The 19,812-nt window shown below is 38.7% G+C and overlaps 3 protein-coding genes across 4 annotated transcripts; 2 read left to right on the top strand and 1 right to left on the bottom strand.

The window, feature by feature from the left end:
• Positions 1-3,693: 3,693 nt before the first annotated feature.
• airim (AFG2 interacting ribosome maturation factor) lies at positions 3,694-9,275 on the bottom strand. The gene is made up of 4 exons (XM_063899385.1): positions 8,792-9,275; positions 8,192-8,371; positions 7,998-8,116; positions 3,694-7,683 (listed from the first exon to the last, which is right to left on the bottom strand). The coding sequence occupies exons 1-4, from the start codon at positions 9,058-9,060 to the stop codon at positions 7,643-7,645; spliced, it is 609 nt and encodes a 202-aa protein (XP_063755455.1). The 5' UTR covers positions 9,061-9,275; the 3' UTR covers positions 3,694-7,642.
• Positions 4,088-7,317, top strand: cldn35 (claudin 35). The gene has a single exon (XM_063899384.1). The coding sequence runs from the start codon at positions 6,185-6,187 to the stop codon at positions 6,872-6,874; it is 690 nt and encodes a 229-aa protein (XP_063755454.1). The 5' UTR covers positions 4,088-6,184; the 3' UTR covers positions 6,875-7,317.
• A 9-nt stretch (positions 9,276-9,284) lies between the features above and the next one.
• Positions 9,285-19,202, top strand: cdca8 (cell division cycle associated 8). 2 transcript variants are annotated; one of them, XM_063899382.1, is made up of 11 exons: positions 9,285-9,424; positions 9,760-9,858; positions 11,042-11,170; positions 11,356-11,396; positions 11,522-11,594; positions 11,750-11,811; positions 11,951-12,033; positions 12,380-12,478; positions 17,680-17,809; positions 18,749-18,835; positions 18,937-19,202. In XM_063899382.1, exons 2-11 carry the CDS (start codon positions 9,768-9,770, stop codon positions 18,976-18,978), a joined length of 837 nt encoding a protein of 278 aa, XP_063755452.1. In that variant the 5' UTR covers positions 9,285-9,424; positions 9,760-9,767; the 3' UTR covers positions 18,979-19,202. The 2 variants fall into 2 exon arrangements, with proteins under 2 accessions (XP_063755452.1, XP_063755453.1); XM_063899383.1 differs by having other exon boundaries at positions 9,344-9,434.
• Positions 19,203-19,812: the final 610 nt, after the last annotated feature.

Raw genomic sequence — 19,812 nt, forward strand, 5'->3', positions numbered from 1 at the left:
TAATATTGGCCAATTCATTGCACTGACCCGGGACGCTAGGCAACAGAGGGCACTCTCAATCTCTCTTACCTTTATGCATTTATACATACGAATCAACAAAGCAGATTTGTAAAAGTTTAATATAAGATGTTTTGTGGTTATCCTTAAAAAAAAAAACTGTTGTTTAGAATTAGTAGTTTAGCATTGATGTTGTTGTTGTTATCATTGTTGTCGATGTTGTTACTATCGTGATGAAATTTTATGGTCGGCAGCGAAAGCCAGTTATATAGTTACTAGTGCGACTTCAGGAATAGACTTCAGTTGTTGAGCTGCAGGTTAGGGGGGGTAGAGCTTTGGGTTGGAAATTATTTTGTAGCACTCTGGCTAACGGTGGGAAGAAGTAGGACCCCAGAACAGGTGACTTCATGCTTCCTCTGAAGGTAAAGGAGTGAGATTTGAGCGGCAGATTCGAGGTATTGTGTAGCACTCCGACTGGTAATGCTGATCTGCCGCTGCCTATTTCACTCCACTGGTTTCAGTCGGTTTGGACCGGATGGATGGAGACAATCAGGGATCGTAATCAGAGTGAAACCTAGTTTAAGGGATTTGTTTATAAAGCGGTTTGCGATTGGCAATGAGTTGAATTTTTAGACTTTTTAAAAAAACGGTTTCTATTGCTGTGTGTATTTGAAGTATACCCACCTTTATCGTCTCTGCTATTTGACGGTGTTTGTTTCATACTTTTATGCATTTTTAACACTGGATTAAATGAATTGACAATAAGCATAAGCACTGCCCTTGGACCCCCTCCCATATGGCAGACTGTTACCATGGGAACTGTGAGGCGCTGTGGTGATGGTTGGTGTTTTGATTGGATAGAGATGCAGGAGAGAGAGTCGACGTGCACGCCTCATCAGGAGGGGACCGCTCAGAGAAAACCCTTTTGTAATAAACCACCCGTAAAGCAGCAGGTTTACTATGAATGAGTTTGAGCACCTTTCTGTTGAAGGCGTGGGCATCGGCCAGTCGCAGAGAGGCGGGACATGAGGACGGCTAGTGGGGGGATGTGGAGGGTGTTGTCCAGGCATTGCATGCAATAAGTTTTACTCTTTGTTTAAAGGGGGCGGATCAGTTTTAGAAACGTGCACTAGTTTTGTCAAGCCAAGCGGGCTGTGATTAAATATTCATCTGGCATCTGTAATGGGGAATGATTCAATGTTTTTAATCCTAATATTTGATCGTTAAACTCTAGTCAGATTAATGATCACTCCCTGTTTGTAACATGACATTGCAAAGCAATATTAACCAAGTTTTCATATGCGGAAAAACAAAGCTATAATTCTACTCATTGTGGTTGTCGGTCTCTCGCTATTGTGTATCTGTACTTTTATTATAATTTTTTAAACTTTTTTGTTTATTTTATTTGCTTGTATCAATCAGTGGGAATGTGCATTTGGTGAAATAGTTATGTAGACATTTTCTTTAAAGTAATTCAAATGTAGACTTTGCTCACCTGCATGCCAGAGTATTGTCCTTTTTTAAAAAGAAAAAAAGAAAAAAATGTTTTTTTGAATCATATTTATTATCAGAAAGGAAAAAAATATAAACGCTTTTTTGGGGTAAATGTTTATCAATTTTAGTGGGACTGATTTAGGCTAGCAATATTTGTCCAGTCTCTAAGATGCATTTTAAAGATTCCTACACAAATGTCAGTAATTTGGGAGGTACAAGCTATTTTCTGAGGGGAGGGGGCCCAGCTCTTTGCGTTGTGTTCGAATTAAAACGAGGTACTTTCTTCAAATGTGAACCCGTTAAAGACTGAACCCCTCTCCTCTTTGCCAGGTATTTCGTAGCGAGCATCTATTTGGCTCCTCGTTCCTGGTTTGTACCTTTTGGCCACGCCTCTTTGGTGGGGGCTCTCCTGTCTCCATGGCAACTCTGTTGACCCCTCACAAATGCACTTCCTTTTTGTGAAGGGGTCCCCATGGCATCAAGGGAGCAGGAATACCTCTTTTTAACCTTTTTAAAAAAATATCCATAATTCTTTCTGTCCCCTGATAGAGAGCATGATTTATTTTTTAATTCCTCTCACTTTGATATATTGTTATATCTTAAAGGATTTGTAATTTGACATTGTGTATTGTGTATTTAAATTGAATTTTGTTTTCCCTTATCGGTTCCTTTTTTGGGCGCGGGGTTGTTATAGCTCTGCTCTTTTTCTTTTGTTTCTGCTAGTGGTCTTCTGAAGCTGTGTGTGATTGTCTGATAGCAATAGAATCATAGAATTGGATCATTCCAATTCATTGAATGGAACGCTCCGATTTTTTGAATGAACTGACCGGTAGTAAGAGGGCGGGGCATGTTCTAGCACCCCCCCCCCCCTGCAGAGGGCCATTCACGCTGTTATTGCTATTATGTGACATGTTCAAATACTTTTTTTTTTTTTTTTTTTTTTTTTTTTAGCCTGCAGGGAATTCTTGTGTTAATGTGCAAAGTAATAAATTGGTATTTTATGCCTATAACAGAGCTGGTGTGTTCTTGTCATTGATGAAAGATGGCATATTATGCAACTGGGATTCTCAACATCCGATCTTAATACATCCCATTGAAACTGCTCTGGAAAACATCAGACACGTGCAGCGAAATATTAAAAGACTCACGCCAAACCAAACCCTCTGCTAAACCAAAACCTGTTGGGATACATCACTCCTGCATGCTTAGTTCCATGAGAGATTTCTCCACATCCTCAAAATATAAGTAATAATTAAAAATGGTACTTTTAGAAAATGTAATTTAAATAAACCATATTAAAGGACGGATGGATAATGCTTGAACTGTTTGTGGATACAAATTATATCGAGAGAACTCAATAGAATGGAATTTGAAATGGCAGCTATGTTTAAGAACCACAAACACTACATAAAGTGGTAATTCTGCTTACATGTCCAATTTGCGGTGAAATAGATTTCGTTTATAGACATTTTCCCCCTTATGTTAATTGTCATTTCCTTTTGTGTTATAACATCACATTAAAAACAAGCAGCAACAATGCAACTGTTTGAGTCCAGAAATGGATGATGCACACAATGTCTCTCTGTGCATGTACTTTGTCACTAGATGGCATTCTTTAGCCAGGTAAACGGGTTCCCATGATTACTGGGAACAGTAAAACATTAATGATCTATCCATTTCCCCAGCTTGATGGTCATCTTACACATAAGTGACATGAATGAGACATGAAGATATCTTTTCTTACAGAACTGATGTCGTTCCATGTGAGATAGTGAAGATGCAGTCAAACTGAACTTCCATGTTAAGTGAGTGCATTTCTAGAACAGCAAAGAAGCCAATCTTATCTTTAGACCTCGACCAAGCTTATGCCTAGAGGATAGATTAGCTCCAACAATGGAACACTAAAACAACTGGTTAGTGTAGCAGCATTTAACATATTTGCAGGTACACTATATGGTCAGTAAGTCCACTGAATTCACTTAATATAGAGTGAGAATTCACAAATGATGATACACTTTCTTTTCATTAAATCGTTACAAGAAGTCGGCTTTTATGTATGAAGAATCAAGTTTAAGTGTTTTTACTAATATAATAGGGAAAGAGAAGCAGAGGTTCAAATAAAGCTAAAAGAACAAAAAATAAATAGATCAGAAGGGATAACAATTATTTTCAGCTGAGCTGTAAGAAGCAATCAACTTAAAATAACATTTCAAACAGTTTTTATTAATTATCAACATTATTTATACTTAGGTTGGAAACAGGTATCTGTTGGTGGCTCAATTTATTTGAAAAACAATGGATTCAAAACAAAAAACACAATTTTTCATCTTGCCTTTGTTGATAAATGTGCCACTATTGTTATTCAAATTATTTCCATATGTTAATTTAAAGTTGCCATTTTGAATGGTTGTCATTCAGAAATAATTTCAAAACATATTTTCTCACTCTGTTCTATGTTGCCCTGTTATGATAGTTCAACGCTGCACCCCTCTGCTCCTGGGGCCTCAGGTAAAAGTCATGCAGTCAGCTGGTATGACCTTTGAAACAAGAGCATTCAAGCTATTTACAATAACTCCAATATTTTTACTGTATGTAAATCAGGAACATACATCTGGTGATATTTTTCCTAATTACGATGGAAATGAGGCTGCATGGCTTTAGTGTGATTTCACTACAACACACCTATATCTGTGTTTATACACCCAGCCTGGATCGCAATCATTGGTATGTGTCACCTTTTTCTGCTTCCCTTTGTGTATCATCCCGTTTCCTGTGTCCTGGCTGGTTGTCATGACCACCGTTACCAAGGAGAGTAGAGGCTACACAAGAAAGGAAACCTGAACCACAGATCTTGATGCCATGATATTTAATTCATCAACACGCCGGCACACCAAGGTTCGGTGTAATACTGAGGGAGCGGGAGAGCGGGATTTGTAAATATATAAGACAAAGAGGTGCTGTCAGATCCTTCTGTTGCAGCCAGGGCCTGCTTTCCTCCTCAGTAAAAATGTACTGATAATAACCTGTTGATGTTTCCTCTGCAAATTGCAAAATGTAACAAATTCAAAACCCCCAAAAGTATCAGAATTCAGGGTTTTGTTATTTTTTTTTGTCCAGGTGACACAATCATACAATACTTTTTTTTAACCTGTGACCTATGTATTTCTCCTGTGGCTTTTCAGCATTTCAACCATAGTTATTGTTAAAAAAAAAAGAAAACCTATGCCTCCTTTTGTAAAGTGGTTTCTCCCTTTCATCGCAAACAAATAGCAGAATTAACAGCTCATATTTGTGAAAGCTCCCCAAAAATACATACGAGTTTGTGTGATACAAAGCAATACAAAGTGTGTAATCCTCATTGTAGAGGCCTCCCCCCACCTGTGTTGTCTTTGTGTTAACTGATCCACCAACAGACCGTGCTCCATCCTCGTCCAGCCATCCCTCCCTCCTTTTGTTGTCTCACCCTCTTTTTCCCCCTCCCTCCCATCGCTTTTTTTTCCCTAGGGTTCAGTGTTGCTCTCGCAGCTTTGACTGTGAACAGTGAAGATTGGAAGAAGTGAATAGATGCTCTGCAGGAGTCTCACTGTTTGGCCCTGATTTGTTATTTATACCCTTGTTTGGAACCAGACAGACCCATTTGGGCTACGTTGCTACTGAGGAAGCAGTTGGGGGCAGGGTGAAGCGGAGCAGCTGAAGTGGCGTCGTCCAGACTTGGACCTCTGCGCCGTTTATTGTCAACAAGGAGATACTTCAACGGGCAACAGCAGCAGCGTCTCAGGCCAAAATCTTCTGCCGCTTTTTCTATGGAAACCTGGGTTTTATTTCAAAAAACCAGACACAGATTTTAAAGTCTGTATTTTTGCGAAAGTTGAGGTGGAATCGTGGAAAAACCTGCTCAAATACATGGCTCTTTGGATTGTTCATCTTGACAGGATGTCTGTACCATTTGTTCTGCAAGGACTCAACATTGGATAACTCTGAATGACGAAGACTTGCTGTCTTTATTCTGTGTAATCAAGCATCACCCTTCTAGACCTTGCTGTGACAGGATACACGCAGAGCCGCCTCACTGGCCTTCGAATCCGAGTATCAGGTTATATCAGTGTGATCCATCCAGGTAAGGCAACACCGTACCAGGAGTGTGACACTGAAACACACTGCAGCTCAACAATTGGCCTCCTGGATTTGAACCAGAGCTGAAGGCAAAGAAACACTTCCACAGAAAAAATAAAAGCCTGGCTGGGATCAATTTCATTCACAAGGCCTGGACCGTGAAGCCCAATCGATCCCGCTACAGAGGACTGCCACAGGTGGCTGCACAGCTATTGGCTACTCAATAATGTATTGAGTCAAACTGAGGAATGAAAAGGAGGAGAAAGTGCTACTGATGCTTTGAAAAAAGGTGGATTATAGAATTCAAGTGATTACTTCAGAGTGAATTTGAGGACTCAGGGAAGTTGGAAAAGGGAGCAGATGTTGAAGCGGAAAAGAAAAAGGGAAGAAAATGGCTGCTGACAAGGTGGCATTGGGGCAAAGACCGTGAAAATTTGGCAACGTCAACAGTAACAGGACCAAATACCCAAAGGAGTAGACTTTAAAGACCACAAAAGAGGATAAACAAATAAGAGGTTACTGTAATAGACTAAGGGAAACTGTGATTCTTCAGAGAGTGGTCTAACAAACAGGTGTCATCATGGTGAACACTGGCATGCAGCTGATCAGCTTCACCTGCGCGGTGACCGGCTGGATCATGGCGATCGCCGTCACGGCCCTGCCTCAGTGGAAGGTCTCGGCCTTCATCGGCAGCAACATCCTGACCTCGGAGATCAAGTGGGAAGGCATCTGGATGAACTGCATATACCAGACTACGGGCCACATGCAGTGCAAGACGTACGACTCCATGCTGGCCTTGCCCCCGGACATCCAGGCGGCCCGCGCCCTGATGTGTCTGGCCATCTTCATAGGCTGGCTCTCCTGCACTGTGTCCTGCTGCGGCATGAAGTGCACAACCTGCGCTGGAGACGACCGCAGGGCCAAGGCGGGGATCGCGCTCGCAGGTGGGGTTCTCTTCATCCTCACCGGCCTGTGCGTGCTGATTCCCGTCTCCTGGACCGCCAACACAGTCATCCAGGATTTCTACAATCCCAACGTGCCTCTGATGCACAAAAGGGAGCTGGGGCAGGCAATTTATCTGGGCTGGGCGTCTGCCGTTATTCTCATGATCAGTGGAGCTGTGCTGAGCAGCACCTGCCCCCTCATGGAGAGGAGTGGCAGGTACCGCAGGGGCTACATAGGCCGGAGCTTCGCTAATTCACCAGCTTCAGCACCAGATCCTCCAAAACCCATCACATCCAATAGTGTACCATTAAAGGAGTATGTATAGGTAGGGGAGGAGGGAACAGCAAGTGAAGAGGGATGAAGTTAGTGAAAACATTGTTTCTTTCCTAAATTTACTGTCTCAAGTTTTAAGTCTCAAATTATACATTGAAATACATATATTTATTAATATATTGATCCTATATTTTATATATCTCTTTGTAATGTTGAACCTGTTGAAACCTGAAGTTTGTTTGACTCTTACTGCACTGTGATTTATAGTAGTTCCTGAAGAAAGCCTATTGCCGAAATTGTCAGTTTATGACTGTTATGATGGCTTTAATGATGGCTTGTTTTATGAAGATTGCAGTGATTTCTCAAGCAGGTATTCTCTCACAATGTCATTACCTTTTTCTTTGTCACATAAAGCTTTGACTGAGTGTGCCTACATTGAAAGTGTGAAATAAACAAAGTTTGTTAAAAAGCGTCTCACTACCAATTGTAATTGTGGCTGGTTGTTTCACAAAAATAGATTTGTTTTGGGTCATCTGAATCATCACAAACCAAAATGTTGTCAAGTATGATTTTTTTTTTTTTTTTGTCAATGTGTTAACTTCTTCTTCATCTTCAATTACAATATAAAGTCTGGTACATGCACACATATCCGATCCATGGATGTGTGCAGGGACATTTCTTTAAAAAAAAATAAAATACAGTCTATTTTGTTTCATCAACAAAAAATGCGTCCATCTTTACGAGTTTATGCACTTCTCTTCAAAGACAGCAGTCATATTTAAATCTGGTCGAGGTTGCCCTTCTGTCGCGTTTACTCTTCTCATTGGGACTCAATAAAGAAGTGCACTTTGCAAAGTGTATCTGCAAGAAAACAGAGAAGTAGTGAGTTCACCTACCAATCTTTGGTACACACACTGCTAACACTGACAGCTAACTAAACAACAGCCAATATACTTTTTGGCTTAGTGATGCTCTCTGGTCAGTGATTAAATCTGAACATGACTTCACATAGTCTGGCCTTTATTCTAGAGTACAATACAAGTATACACCAAAAAAAACTATATCTGATCGTAGCAAAAGTCAATACATTTGGAGTAACTTATCTTACGAGAATGCAATCATAAATTCATTAGTTATTATCCGAACAGAGCAGCATTCAAAATAAGGCAATGTACCTCTGATTTCATCCTCTGCACTGGGAGACTCCAAAGATTTCCATCTTTTGGGGGCAGATTCTAAAAGGGAGAGATCATCTGGCCTCAGAGTCTGCAGCAGAGTCTTCCTCCTCAGATATCTGAACATGAGTTAAGGAGAAAAAAGAACCTAAAACATAATGCAAATCAAATTCAAACACCAACATTAAGGATACTGTTGCCGAAAGTGACGCTCAGCATTGACCAGCCACTCCAGCATGTCGGAGACTGAGGGACCGGTGGATGATCGCTCAGTCACAGTGAGAAGATCCAGACTGTCTGCGTTCTGCTCATAAAGCTGGACCACCGCAGAGACCTGGTTAGTGACGGAATCTCTAACAGACTGTAGAGAAGACCTGTGAGAAAAAGGGATGGCTAATTATTTTAATCGGGTTACATGCATCACTATCCCAAACATAGTTTTAAACTTTATTACTTCTAGCTGGTATTCTGCATTAAGTCAATTATTATAAGCCAATATGCAACAGTAGTACTGTTTTTTTATGGGAATATTGAAAAAATAGCAATAACTATGAGTGACATCCCTCAGAATAGGTATGCATCACATACAACTGGTGGCATGCCATCAGCTACGTTTCAGCCTTTCTGGCTTGGAGGTCCATATATGCCCAGGGTCTTTCTAACAGGTGGAGCTGGCTAAGCTGGCTGCCGCTGATAAGTGCAGCGGCAGCCACATAAACTAGCAGATTAAAAAGTGATGCTCATTACAGTCTTGCAGTCTTTATTCGTGTTGCACAATTTACCCAGTCACTTACATATTCAAGTTGAGTTTTTCCAGCACTGTATCCGTGGATAGTTGGAGCTTGAAACGCAGCCGCTCCTCCAGGTCAGGAAAGTCTCTGAGCGGTGTGTTGGAGATTTGGATGTTTGAAAGGGCTCGGGACTGCTCCGCCAAGTTACCTAGAGATACCATCAGAGGGATGCAGTCGGCCAACACACTCTCCCATACTTTCTGGTTGTTTTCAAGACTCTGGAAGCTTTTCCTCAGCCCTTGATGCAGTGAAAGTAGTATAGGTTTGGACATTTCAGGTGCCGATTTAAGACATCAGTTGAACACAACATCTAAATGTATCAGATCCTAAAATTATGTTAGTCCGTTTTGGATTAACGCACTCCTTGAATATGATACGGATAACCCTTTTCAATTAAAGCAACAGTAGCTGCTTGTTCAAATCACATTTCTACCCATGTATCTACCATGTTGCCTGTATCCATTTCCGTCCTGCTGATGGAAACACTGACGTTTGCTGCTGTGATTGGTCGAGAACCATTTTTCATGACGCAGAGCAAACACGAATTTTAATTGGCTGACTGTACGCCTCCCTCCTGGCGCAAACATTTGAAAACGGCTTTGTGAAAAAGGGAGAGACGAAGAATAATACCATCAGGTGAGAGAAAGTAATTATAAAATATATTATGCTATGACGAAAACGGATTATTTTGTATTAATTGTTTGTGCGTATGAAAGAAGCTGACAATTAAGAAATTCAGCCAAATTACGAGGCAAACAAGTAACCTCGCTAACTAAGAAGCACACCAAGGGACGTTAGCATTAACAGTTGGCTTGTTACTGTTAGCGGCATGTCGGTGGTTTCTTTGCAAAACGCTCGTTTTATTTATAACCATTTTACTTAGTAAACCCACGCTTTGTAATTCGCTAATGTTTAGAACCGTCTCGTGTTGTCAAACGTGGTTTCGTTTATTTTGTTTCCGCTCCCTATAGACGCAGACATGGCTCCCAGAAAAAGGACGACCAAGCAACAGAAAATTACCCCCAAGACGGTTAAGATGGATGCCTTCCTCCAGGATTTCGACAGTGAAGGTGATTATATTTCACGTTTTTTTACACTGCATATTCAATGCTTTTCATGGCATGTTGTAAAAACAAGAACCCAAATGAAATGCTTTAAAAAGGCTTGTTTTAAATTTGAAAAAAAACGTAACGTTTCATTGACACCAATCCCTGACAGGCTTGCTATATGTGACAGGAAACAACTACTTTCAAAATGTTGTTTTATATTTTAGCCTCTTAGATTTAACTGCTTCTTATACTAAGATTGCTTAAATGCCTTTTACATGTGTTTGATTCCTCCTTTTCCATTAGGTTGTAGACTAAGATATTGACACGTGATGAATATTGGATTCGAACTCTGTTCTGCATCCATATACAGAGCAAAGCAACAATATTAAGTCATTTAAGATATCGAAATCATGGTTTTTACTTGCCTCGACACTGCAAATTTGAAAAATAAAGAAAGCAGTATTTAAAAAAAATGTTTTCAGCAAATACAAAAGGTATTGTGGAATACGGTCCACACATGAAACTTGTGCTTTTCTTATATTGTACTTCTTAAATATATATATATGTGAACATAATTTATATTACACAATATTCATGTAAGTTTTCGAATAAATTCAGTTAATTCAAGTTGAAAACCTCTTCTAACAAACATTAGTGGATTAGAGAAAAAAAAAGGTCAAATAATTAATTTTCATAACAAGCTTGAAATAGACCCTTCTTGTTTCCCCTTATTATAAGCAATCTGAGCCTCCTGTTTTAAGGCTGCCAACAAAATTAATGGAAAGCTGTGATGTCACCTGTTTGGTTTCTTAAAGCATATTCCAGCATCAACAATAATGTGCCTGCATTTGATCAGTTGTATAACTTAACTTATGAGGCAATACCTCTCCTCTAGTGAGTGGCCCAGCTGTTCGAATGTTTTTCTGTATGTGGCCCTCAGTGAAAAAAGTTTGGACACCCCTGTCATAGACCTTTCTGTAAAGCAATACCTTGTAACTTCTTTGGTTCACATATATGCCAGTATATTAAATTAAATCAGCTTATATTATTGATCAGTCAGGATAATATAGTATGAGACTATCTTTACTGGTGCGTTTCTATACAGCAGGGCATTTCAAAGCTGTCGTTTGTCCATGATGAGACAATTTGAGCTTCTTTTATCAACTAATGGATTAAGCTAAAACTCTTTTATTATGTTTCACAGTGAAGACCAGAGTTACACGAATGAAAGAGAAGATCAGCCATCTGCTGAAAGATGTCGACAACGGCTACAACGTGGAACTGATTAAGCTCCCAAATGTTGTCCGCCAAATGCCCTGGATAGAACTATTCAGTGAGTTTACACACAGTCAGATATGAGTCTCACCAGAATCCCAATTCACTAAAGGTTGAATACTACTGATCCAGTGCTTTTCACTCCTTGAACATGTTGTTCGATGTGTAGGATATGCACTTCCATTTATTGTTTTCTCATTTCAACTTCCTTAAATAAATACAAAAACATTTCCTTCTGTGCAGATTCTGAGAAACAAAACTCACCAGAAGTGGCAAATGTTGGCGTAAGTTGATCATGTTTTTTATATATCATTGATTCACTCAGTTCAGTTTCTCTTTGGCATGTGTAGACTCACCTTTTTGTCTTTATTAAACACTCATTCAGTTCTTAATAAATGTCTACTTGCAGAAAGAAGAGGAAGCTGCTGTTGTGGAGAGCATTGTGGATGACCAAGCTGCCTTTCTGAAATCAATAAAACAAAGTATGTAAAGATAAACACCTTCAGTTTTCTTTCAAACTATTTTTAAATGAAAGAAGTGTATTAACTAAATGCTGTTGCTGACTAACATTGTTTAAATAAATGGACAATAAATTAACGTGTGATTTGATCCCATTTATTTTGTCTTCACCCCACAGCATCACAGAAAAAAGCTGAATCCAGTTCGGATAAGGAAAACACCCTGAGCATAACAAGGAAGGTAATAGATGATTTTCATTTAAGCAAGCATACAAAGAGGAAGACCCAGCTGAGCGTTTGAGAACATTATTGATGTAAATACAGAGACTGTGTGGTTGCTATGGAGTGGCGTTGTGTTTAACTGCTTGTTCCTAATTCAGGCGAAAGCAACAAGGAAACCTCCAACTACATCAAAAAGAGCGAAGGCACTGGCGGTCAGCAAACATAACACCCCCCTCAGACGGTAAAGAGATTCTTTATCCCTTTTCAGGGCAGAATGATTAATATCATTTAAGAAGTATGGTTTGTAAAGAATGCAATATTCAAAAGGCAAAATAATTATTTTTAACCTTGTTTGATTGTATTATAAAATATTTTTAGTAAATGTACATGTTGATCATCGATGCTTTGGTGGTCATAGAAGTATTTAATGCTCGTGTGATTGATACAGAATATATGAAGTTCTTTTATGCTGAATATGAATATTAGTCTCAAAAAACCTCTTTCAGTCCAGCCATCATTTCTTTAACCTTTTGAACATTTGGTTGGCAATTATGTAACCATGCTAAGTTGTCTCTGTCTGGTTTCAGGTCGAGCAGGAAGCCATTGATCACTCCTGCAAGGAATATGATGGATGATTCTCTGATGATGGGAGCCACTCCCCTCATTACCCCACGCTTTGATTCCAGGTAAGCAGGCATCACAGTAGAAGCTACACGTTAAAATACATAGTAATATTGTCGCTGTTTCGGCAAGAAAGGATATCTCCTTCCCTGTTATGCATGAATCATATTGACAACAATTAAATTCTGCCAAAGGGAAGTCTGTGTTGTTGGGTTTAAACGTCTCTCTGCGCCTATATGAAGTGATGAGTAAAACCAACAGCAATGTGGTTAACTGACTCCTAAATGTAAGAAAAGCCTGCTTTGTCCAGTTGTGTACTCCTTGCTTGTATCTGTGTCCTTTTTTTAAATTCAGTATTTAACTTTGAAATTCCTGTGCTGTTATTGCTCTGAACTGTTGGGCTAGTTTTTCTTTTTATGAAAACGCAACAGGCAAATAAACACCCTAACTATTGCATCACATCCCAAGATAATTCTTAAAATGGTTTGGTTTTATAGTTCTCATCTGCAAGTGGATTAAGCAGAGGAAGTGCTCATGCGCGGAAGTGGTGTGTAAAACTTAGGAGCGTGTAGCTCCCGTTTCAAACTTATGAAAAATCAGGTTATGAACGGATGATCAAGTTGTTCAGTCAAAGTCCATAGTGAAATATAATGTGGGGAATATAATGGCACCAAAGAAAGCACACAAAAAGGCTAAAGTGCCGTTAAACGAGAGCAGCGGCCTGTCGGGAGTGAATGACACACGAGCAGCTGAGGAGAACGCCATGGAGAGCGAGTCCTCGCAGGTGAACAGCTCGGAGCTGTCGGCACTAATACGCCCAATAATAAGAGAGGAGATAGGGGCTGCTTTCGAGAGGTTCCAGCCGCAGCTTGATGCTTTAAAGGGAGAACTCGACTCATATTGTCAGAGGCTCGGTGATATGGAGGAGGGACTGACCGATATGGATTGTAGGGTTGCTATACTCGAAACTGCAAATGGAAATCTAATGAAGGAAAACAAAGAGTTTAAAGACAAAATTGAGAGGATGGAGATTCAAAACAGAAAGTTGAATCTACGTGTGTTTGGACTGAAAAAGGATATAGAGAAGAGCGATCCCATTGCCTTTGTGACAAACTTTTTAAAGGAGGTATTCGGAAGTGAGCTCTCATGTGACCCGGCAGTCGAGATGGCATACAGGATTGGGCATGGGACTGATACGAGACCCAGACCTATGATTGTCACTATGCAGAGATACCAAGCAAAGGAAGCTATCTTGAAGCTGGCAAGAAGCAAGGGAGAGATCATTTTCCGAGGCATGCGAGTGAAGATATTTCCTGATATTACTGCGGATATTGCCAGGAAGAGAGCACTTTTCAATGACGTCAGGATGAAGCTGCGTAAGGCTGAGGTGAGGCATGGACTACTGTTCCCTGCAACACTCATCGTAACCTTCAATGGACAAACAAAACTGTATCGGGACTGTAGTGAAGCTGAGCATTTCTATAAAACAGTGATAAACCCGGTTTCAGCTCAAAGCTGAAATAGAGGTGGGAAATGACTGATGGACATGACATAATTAGATGGTATGTTTATGCATATCAGGAGATGAAATGAATTATATTATGCAAAGGGAATTGTTGCAGTTTTGGTGTATTGCGAATTTATTCATTGTAGGCCAATATTCACTGGCCTATGAGTTATCTACTACCTTATTTTAAGTTATTTATTTCATCAACTGCGACTATGAGATTGCGTTTAATAGATTTTGAATAGAGGCCAATTTTAACTGGTCTCTATTGTTGTTCATTCCTCCTAAAAATGGCATTTTGATTTATTGATTTATAAATTTGATCTTGCGTTGCAAGACATTACCATGAATGTATTTAACACAAAGGTTATTATCTAAAATGTTAGGGAGCTACCGTGCTGCTCGTTTAGGTGAGTGAGTATGCACATGGATAGCAATCTATGGGCAGTGAGGTGTGGGGTTGTGTGATGGTGTGTGGTTGAAGTTGTGTTGCTTGTATGTTTTGGTTCAGCTTTCAATTTTGAAAAGAAGTGAAAAAGAAAAAACATTTAAATTGCCATCTTAATGTCAAATAAGTTACCAAATAAAGGTTTAAATTGGCTCATATCAATATTTGTAGCCTAAGAAATAAAGTGTCTGAGATAGAGGAAATATTATCATGTGGTATTCATTTGTTAGCAATATCAGAAACTCTAGATGACACCTTTAATGACGCTGCCGTGGACATTCAGGGATATAGTATATTTAGAAAAGACAGGAATGCATATGGAGGTGGGGTGGCAGTATACGTTCAAAAGGAAATGCCAGCTAAAGTCAGATATGATTTGATGTCTGCTGATATTGAAGTACTTTGGTTGCAAATTCATTTACCTCATTTGAAACCTTTGTTGGTGGGATGTTGTTACAGACCTCCTAATTCAAACCTAAATTATTTAGAAAAAGTATGTCAAATGTTAGATAAAGTTTGTGATCTTGATAGAGAGATTTATTTTATCGGTGATTTAAACATTGACTGGAATATGTCCCACTGTGCCTTAAAAAACAAGTTGCATAGCTAATACATGTAACTTGGTACAAATGGTGACTAAACCTACTAGGATATGCATAAAGAAAGGTGGAGCAACAAGTGCAACTTGTATTGATCATATATTTACAAATGTTAGCCATTTATGTTCACAGGCAATATCAATTCCAGTAGGGTGTACTGATCATAATTTAATAATTATCGTGAGAAAGACAAAGGTGCCAAAAGCAGGACTGAAAGTAATTGTGAGGAGATCAATGAAATGTTTTTGTGAAGAGTCATTTATAAAGGATGTTCAAAAGATATGTTGGAAAATATTTTTGAAAAACTAAATCCAGATGATGCTCTTGCAGTATTTAATTTGTTATTCATGCAAGTGATTGATAAACATGCACCACTTGACAGTAAGGAACTTTAGAGCACCCTGGTTAGATGATGAATTAAGAGATGATGCCAAAATTGTAGCTTTCTCATCAAGTTATGAGTCAGATGGGCAAATTTATAGAAGGTTAAGAAATGATGTTACAGCATTAAATAAAAAGAAAAAACAATTGTATTACGGAAATAAAATTAAAGACATTAAGGATGATAAGAAACAGCTGTGGAGTTTAGTAAATGGCATGATGGGCCGTAAGCCGAAATCCACCTCAACATATCTTGAGGTGGAAGGGAAATTCTTGACTAAACCAGTACAAATTGCTGATTATTTGAATGATTATTTTCTTGATAAAGTGAATGATCTCAGGAGAAATATGAAGCAACCTATAAATAGGAACTCCACTTTTCTAATAAATGATTTAATTATGGAAATAAGAATTGTAAATGTAAAATAGAGAAAGTGACAATTGCAGATGTTGAATGTCAACTAGGTAAATGTAATGATAAACCGCCAGGTGTGGATCATTTAGATGGTACATTTCTTAGATATGTTGCTAATTTGGTTGCAGAGCCTATCTGCTATATCATCAATTTGAGTATTGAAAAATGTATTTGCCCACAGGCATGGAAAATAGCAAAAATTATTCCACTTGCAAAAAATCCAGCTGGACCATTTTCTGGTACAAATAGCCGCCCAATAAGTTTGTTACCAGCATTAGGAAAGATAATGGAGAGAATAATTTTAAACCAAATACAAAAATACTTTGAAGGCAACAATCTTAACAGTGATTATCAACATGCTTACCGGCCGGGCCATTCAACATGTACTGCTTTAACACAAATGACCGATGACTGGAAGGTGGAAGGAGATGATAGGAAGTTAGTGGGTACAGTACTACTTGATTTTAGTTCTGCCTTTGATGTCATTGATCATCCATTGTTGTTGCACAAGCTAAAACAATATGGTTTTAATCTGAATGCGCTGAGGTGGATAGAAAGTTACTTGACCAATCGATGTCAAACTGTTTTTAATGGAAGTTTGTCAAAGATTAAGTCAGTCACTTGTGGAGTTCCTCAGGGTAGTTGTTTGGGGCCACTTTTATTTTCTATTTTTACAAATGATCTACCATTAGTGCTACAAGAATCCAAAATTGTAATGTATGCAGATGACTCGACAATATATGGAGCAGCTTCATCTACAAGTGAGCTGAGTCACTGTATGAACAAGGATCTAGAACAGATCTCAGAGTGGGTCATACATAATAAGTTAGTACTTAATGCTGGAAAAACTAAATCTTTAATAATAGGATCAAATCATCAGTTAAAAGGTGAACCTAAGTTGCTATTACATTTAAACCATATTGAAATTGAACAGGTCAAGGAAACGAAATTGTTAGGTATAACTCTGGATCAAAAATGATCTTGGTCTAAACAAACTGATAATGTTGTATGTAAAATGGGAAGGGGTGTGTCACTTGTTAAAAGAATTGTAAAATATTTGCCAAAAGATGTCAGTAGACAAGTTCTAGATGCTTTGGTTCTGTCACCGCTTGATTACTGTTTTGTTATTTGGTCTAGTGCTGCAGAAAAAGATCTAGACAAACTACAAGTAGCTCAAAAAGGCAGCACGATGTGCACTGCAGTGCTCCTACAGAACCAGAGTGACTGAAATGTTGGAGACCCTTAAATGGTTGAGTGTCAGACAGAGGTCCACTTATACTTTGTTAAAGTTTGTTAGGAATATTACAGTGACACACTTACCACATATATTATCACAAAGGTTTATATCGCAGTACACTCAACATAACTATCAAACAAGACATGCAATAGAAAGAAGGTTCGTATTACCCACATCTAAATCAAATATCAGACAAAACAGTCATGTACAGAGCCATGGTCAGCTGGAACTCTTTACCAGTCCACATGATTCAGGAAAATTCTCAAGTACATTTTAAAAGGTTGCTAAAACATTATATGAGCATTACAGAGTAAAATGTAACTGCCTGTGGTTTGGCCTTGTGATGATGGCTAAAATGTGATGACCATTTTTGTTTCACTTCGTATACCATTGTTCATATGATGAAATGAGTTGTTCTATTTTGCTTTTAGTTTTGTTTAATGTTTGTTGTGTGTGTGTGTGAGGACCCCAGAAAGAATAGCCAACGCTTGTGCTAGTGCTAATGGGGATCCTAAATAAGAATAAGCACCTTCATATGTTTTACATTATACGGGCATCGCTAGCTATGTTGCTCCTTTTTTAAATGCCGCTCATTTTTACTCTCTTGGATCTACTTTTAGATCACAGAGACTACACACAGGCTTCCAACATGCTCACCATTAAATCTTTATTTCCTCAGACTTCCAAAGACCCCCGCTATGAGGAATCCCCACCACAAAGAGAGGGTTTACAGCATCTCAGTCAACGGCTCTCCCATCGCAGCCGGAAATGAAGACATCGTCATCAACATCCCCATCGGCAACGGAGAGGTGAGCTCAGACTTTTGGATCCCAAAGAAATCAAGGGGAGCCTTTCACCTCTTCTACTGGATCCATACGGTCTACATCAGGGCCGTCCAAACTACGGCCTGGGGGCCAACTGTGGCCCGTTCTCCATTTTGAATTGGCCCTCAGCAAATTCTAAAAGTATAATGGAATATTGCCCTCACATGAAGCTTGTGTATCATCATTGACCTACATTTGATTGATTTAGCCAGCTTATAACTTAATTTATTAGCGACATATCTGTATGTGGCCCTCAATGAAAAGGTTTGGCCACCTCTGGTCTAGATGTACAGCCATCAAGCTTACTGCTTATTAACAGCAGGGCAAGAATATTCACATTTGTAGCTGACTTAATTTAGGAAAGATGTGGTTGTTTTCCACAGCTTGTTGATAAAGTTTATTTTTAATGTTTAAAACAAAAATTCTGGTGCCGTCTTAAACTTCTCTTTTGTTTAGTTATCTGAATAAATTTACAGGACACAAAATAAATGACACTCCATGACATTACAACAGTGGCCTCATTATGTATTTCTTTAGATAAGCACATTGATAGAGCTGTGATGTTAAGCAACATTTTTCAAAAAGTGTAATATGGACTAGTGCAATTAGAAATACAGGACGTGCAATATTTGTTACAGTTCAAATATGTGAAGATATTATTATGAATGAATGATGTTGGTGCTGGGTAGATGTCCCGGCCTTCAAAATCTTATTTGACAGAAATGAATAAAGTATGTTTGTTGGATACAGCGCCTCTTAATCACACCATGATCATTATAAATATATCTTTCAATAACGATGCTAAAATGATTAATCCCCTCTCTCGTGAATCATACCGCAATTGCAATATCAGTCATAAATAATCGCTATAGCTTTTTTCAAATCATACAGCCTTCTGATCTGTGATGTGATATGCCTCTGCAGAGTGTTCAGCTACTGGCCAGCGAGATGGACTCCGTGGATCTGTCTCTCCTGGATGAACCCACTCTGAGGAGAATTAATACCCTTAAGGTATATGAATCACTTGTGTAATGTCACTGTTTCAGCATGTGAGCTGAGAAATGTAGCACATGCTTTTGATTCTCATCATTGTTTATTTCTCCTCTTGACAGAATCGCCTGACTGCGCTGTGCTCATCTTCTACATCACTTTAAAAAAAAGATTGTGTGATTTTTGCCATTTTATACCATTTTTATTTTTTAAAGATCTGACAGATCTTTACTCATGTTCCACAAATATAAATAACAGTTAATTCTTTGATTTGTAAGTACATTTTAATCTTACATTTTATTTCTTTTTCCATTTCCTTATTGTCAAACAATCCTCCATGTACATATCACAGATTGTCCACAAAAACTGATAAAGGTTTTGGAACAGAGCTTTGTGTGACGTGTTTTATTCAGGGTAGAATGTGTTGGTTGATAGGGGTGAGGATGGGGAGCTTGATCCACATAATTCTGTATTTCTAATTTAAAATGATGCTTTAAATATGCTTCTGTAGAATTTACTGGACAGGATTTGTCTTTTTGGACAGTTCTGTTCTCCAAGCTGTACCTTTGCATGTTGACCAGTAGGTGACAGCAGAGCACCACACAAGTGTAGTCTTGAATCGTCAGAGCAGCCTCTGATAGTACAGAAGTTTTATCAGCACTTAAACTATCAAACATGTTAGTAACCCATTTAGCAGAATGGATGTAAGTACTACATTAATACTGAATATTAATATCACAAACGAATTCATGTTAATTTGGCTTTTCAGTGTGGAGCCAGTTGTGGATGCTTTGATGGAAAGTACTGTTTTGATCCCAATTTGAGAGATTTTACGTTGCAGCAACATAAAGACAGGGCATTGTACATTACAATGAAAATAAAATAGCATTAAAAAAAAAAAGAAGTAGAAAACATGCATGTCGGCCAAAAAATGTACACAAAATATAAAGCAGGATATTATATCTACATTAAGTATGTAAGGAATATAAATGTAAAAT

The sequence above is a fragment of the Eleginops maclovinus genome, chromosome 13 (genome assembly GCF_036324505.1).
Source record: "Eleginops maclovinus isolate JMC-PN-2008 ecotype Puerto Natales chromosome 13, JC_Emac_rtc_rv5, whole genome shotgun sequence".
Lineage (NCBI taxonomy): Eukaryota > Metazoa > Chordata > Actinopteri > Perciformes > Eleginopidae > Eleginops > Eleginops maclovinus.

What these genes read in the sequence shown, in the direction of transcription:
- cldn35 (XM_063899384.1), top strand. Translation starts at nt 6,185, where the DNA reads ATGGTGAACACTGGCATGCAGCTGATCAGCTTCACCTGCGCGGTGACC.
- airim (XM_063899385.1), bottom strand. Translation starts at nt 9,060, where the DNA reads ATGTCCAAACCTATACTACTTTCACTGCATCAAGGGCTGAGGAAAAGC. An exon ending in GAGCGTCACTTTCGGCAACA is followed by an intron (nt 8,117 to 8,191) that starts GTATCCTTAATG and finishes ACTCATGTTCAG; the next exon opens with ATATCTGAGGAGGAAGACTC. An exon ending in TGCAGAGGATGAAATCAGAG is followed by an intron (nt 7,684 to 7,997) that starts GTACATTGCCTT and finishes GTTTTCTTGCAG; the next exon opens with ATACACTTTGCAAAGTGCAC.
- cdca8 (XM_063899382.1), top strand. Translation starts at nt 9,768, where the DNA reads ATGGCTCCCAGAAAAAGGACGACCAAGCAACAGAAAATTACCCCCAAG. An exon ending in GCCCTGGATAGAACTATTCA is followed by an intron (nt 11,171 to 11,355) that starts GTGAGTTTACAC and finishes CCTTCTGTGCAG; the next exon opens with ATTCTGAGAAACAAAACTCA. An exon ending in ACCCCACGCTTTGATTCCAG is followed by an intron (nt 12,479 to 17,679) that starts GTAAGCAGGCAT and finishes TTATTTCCTCAG; the next exon opens with ACTTCCAAAGACCCCCGCTA.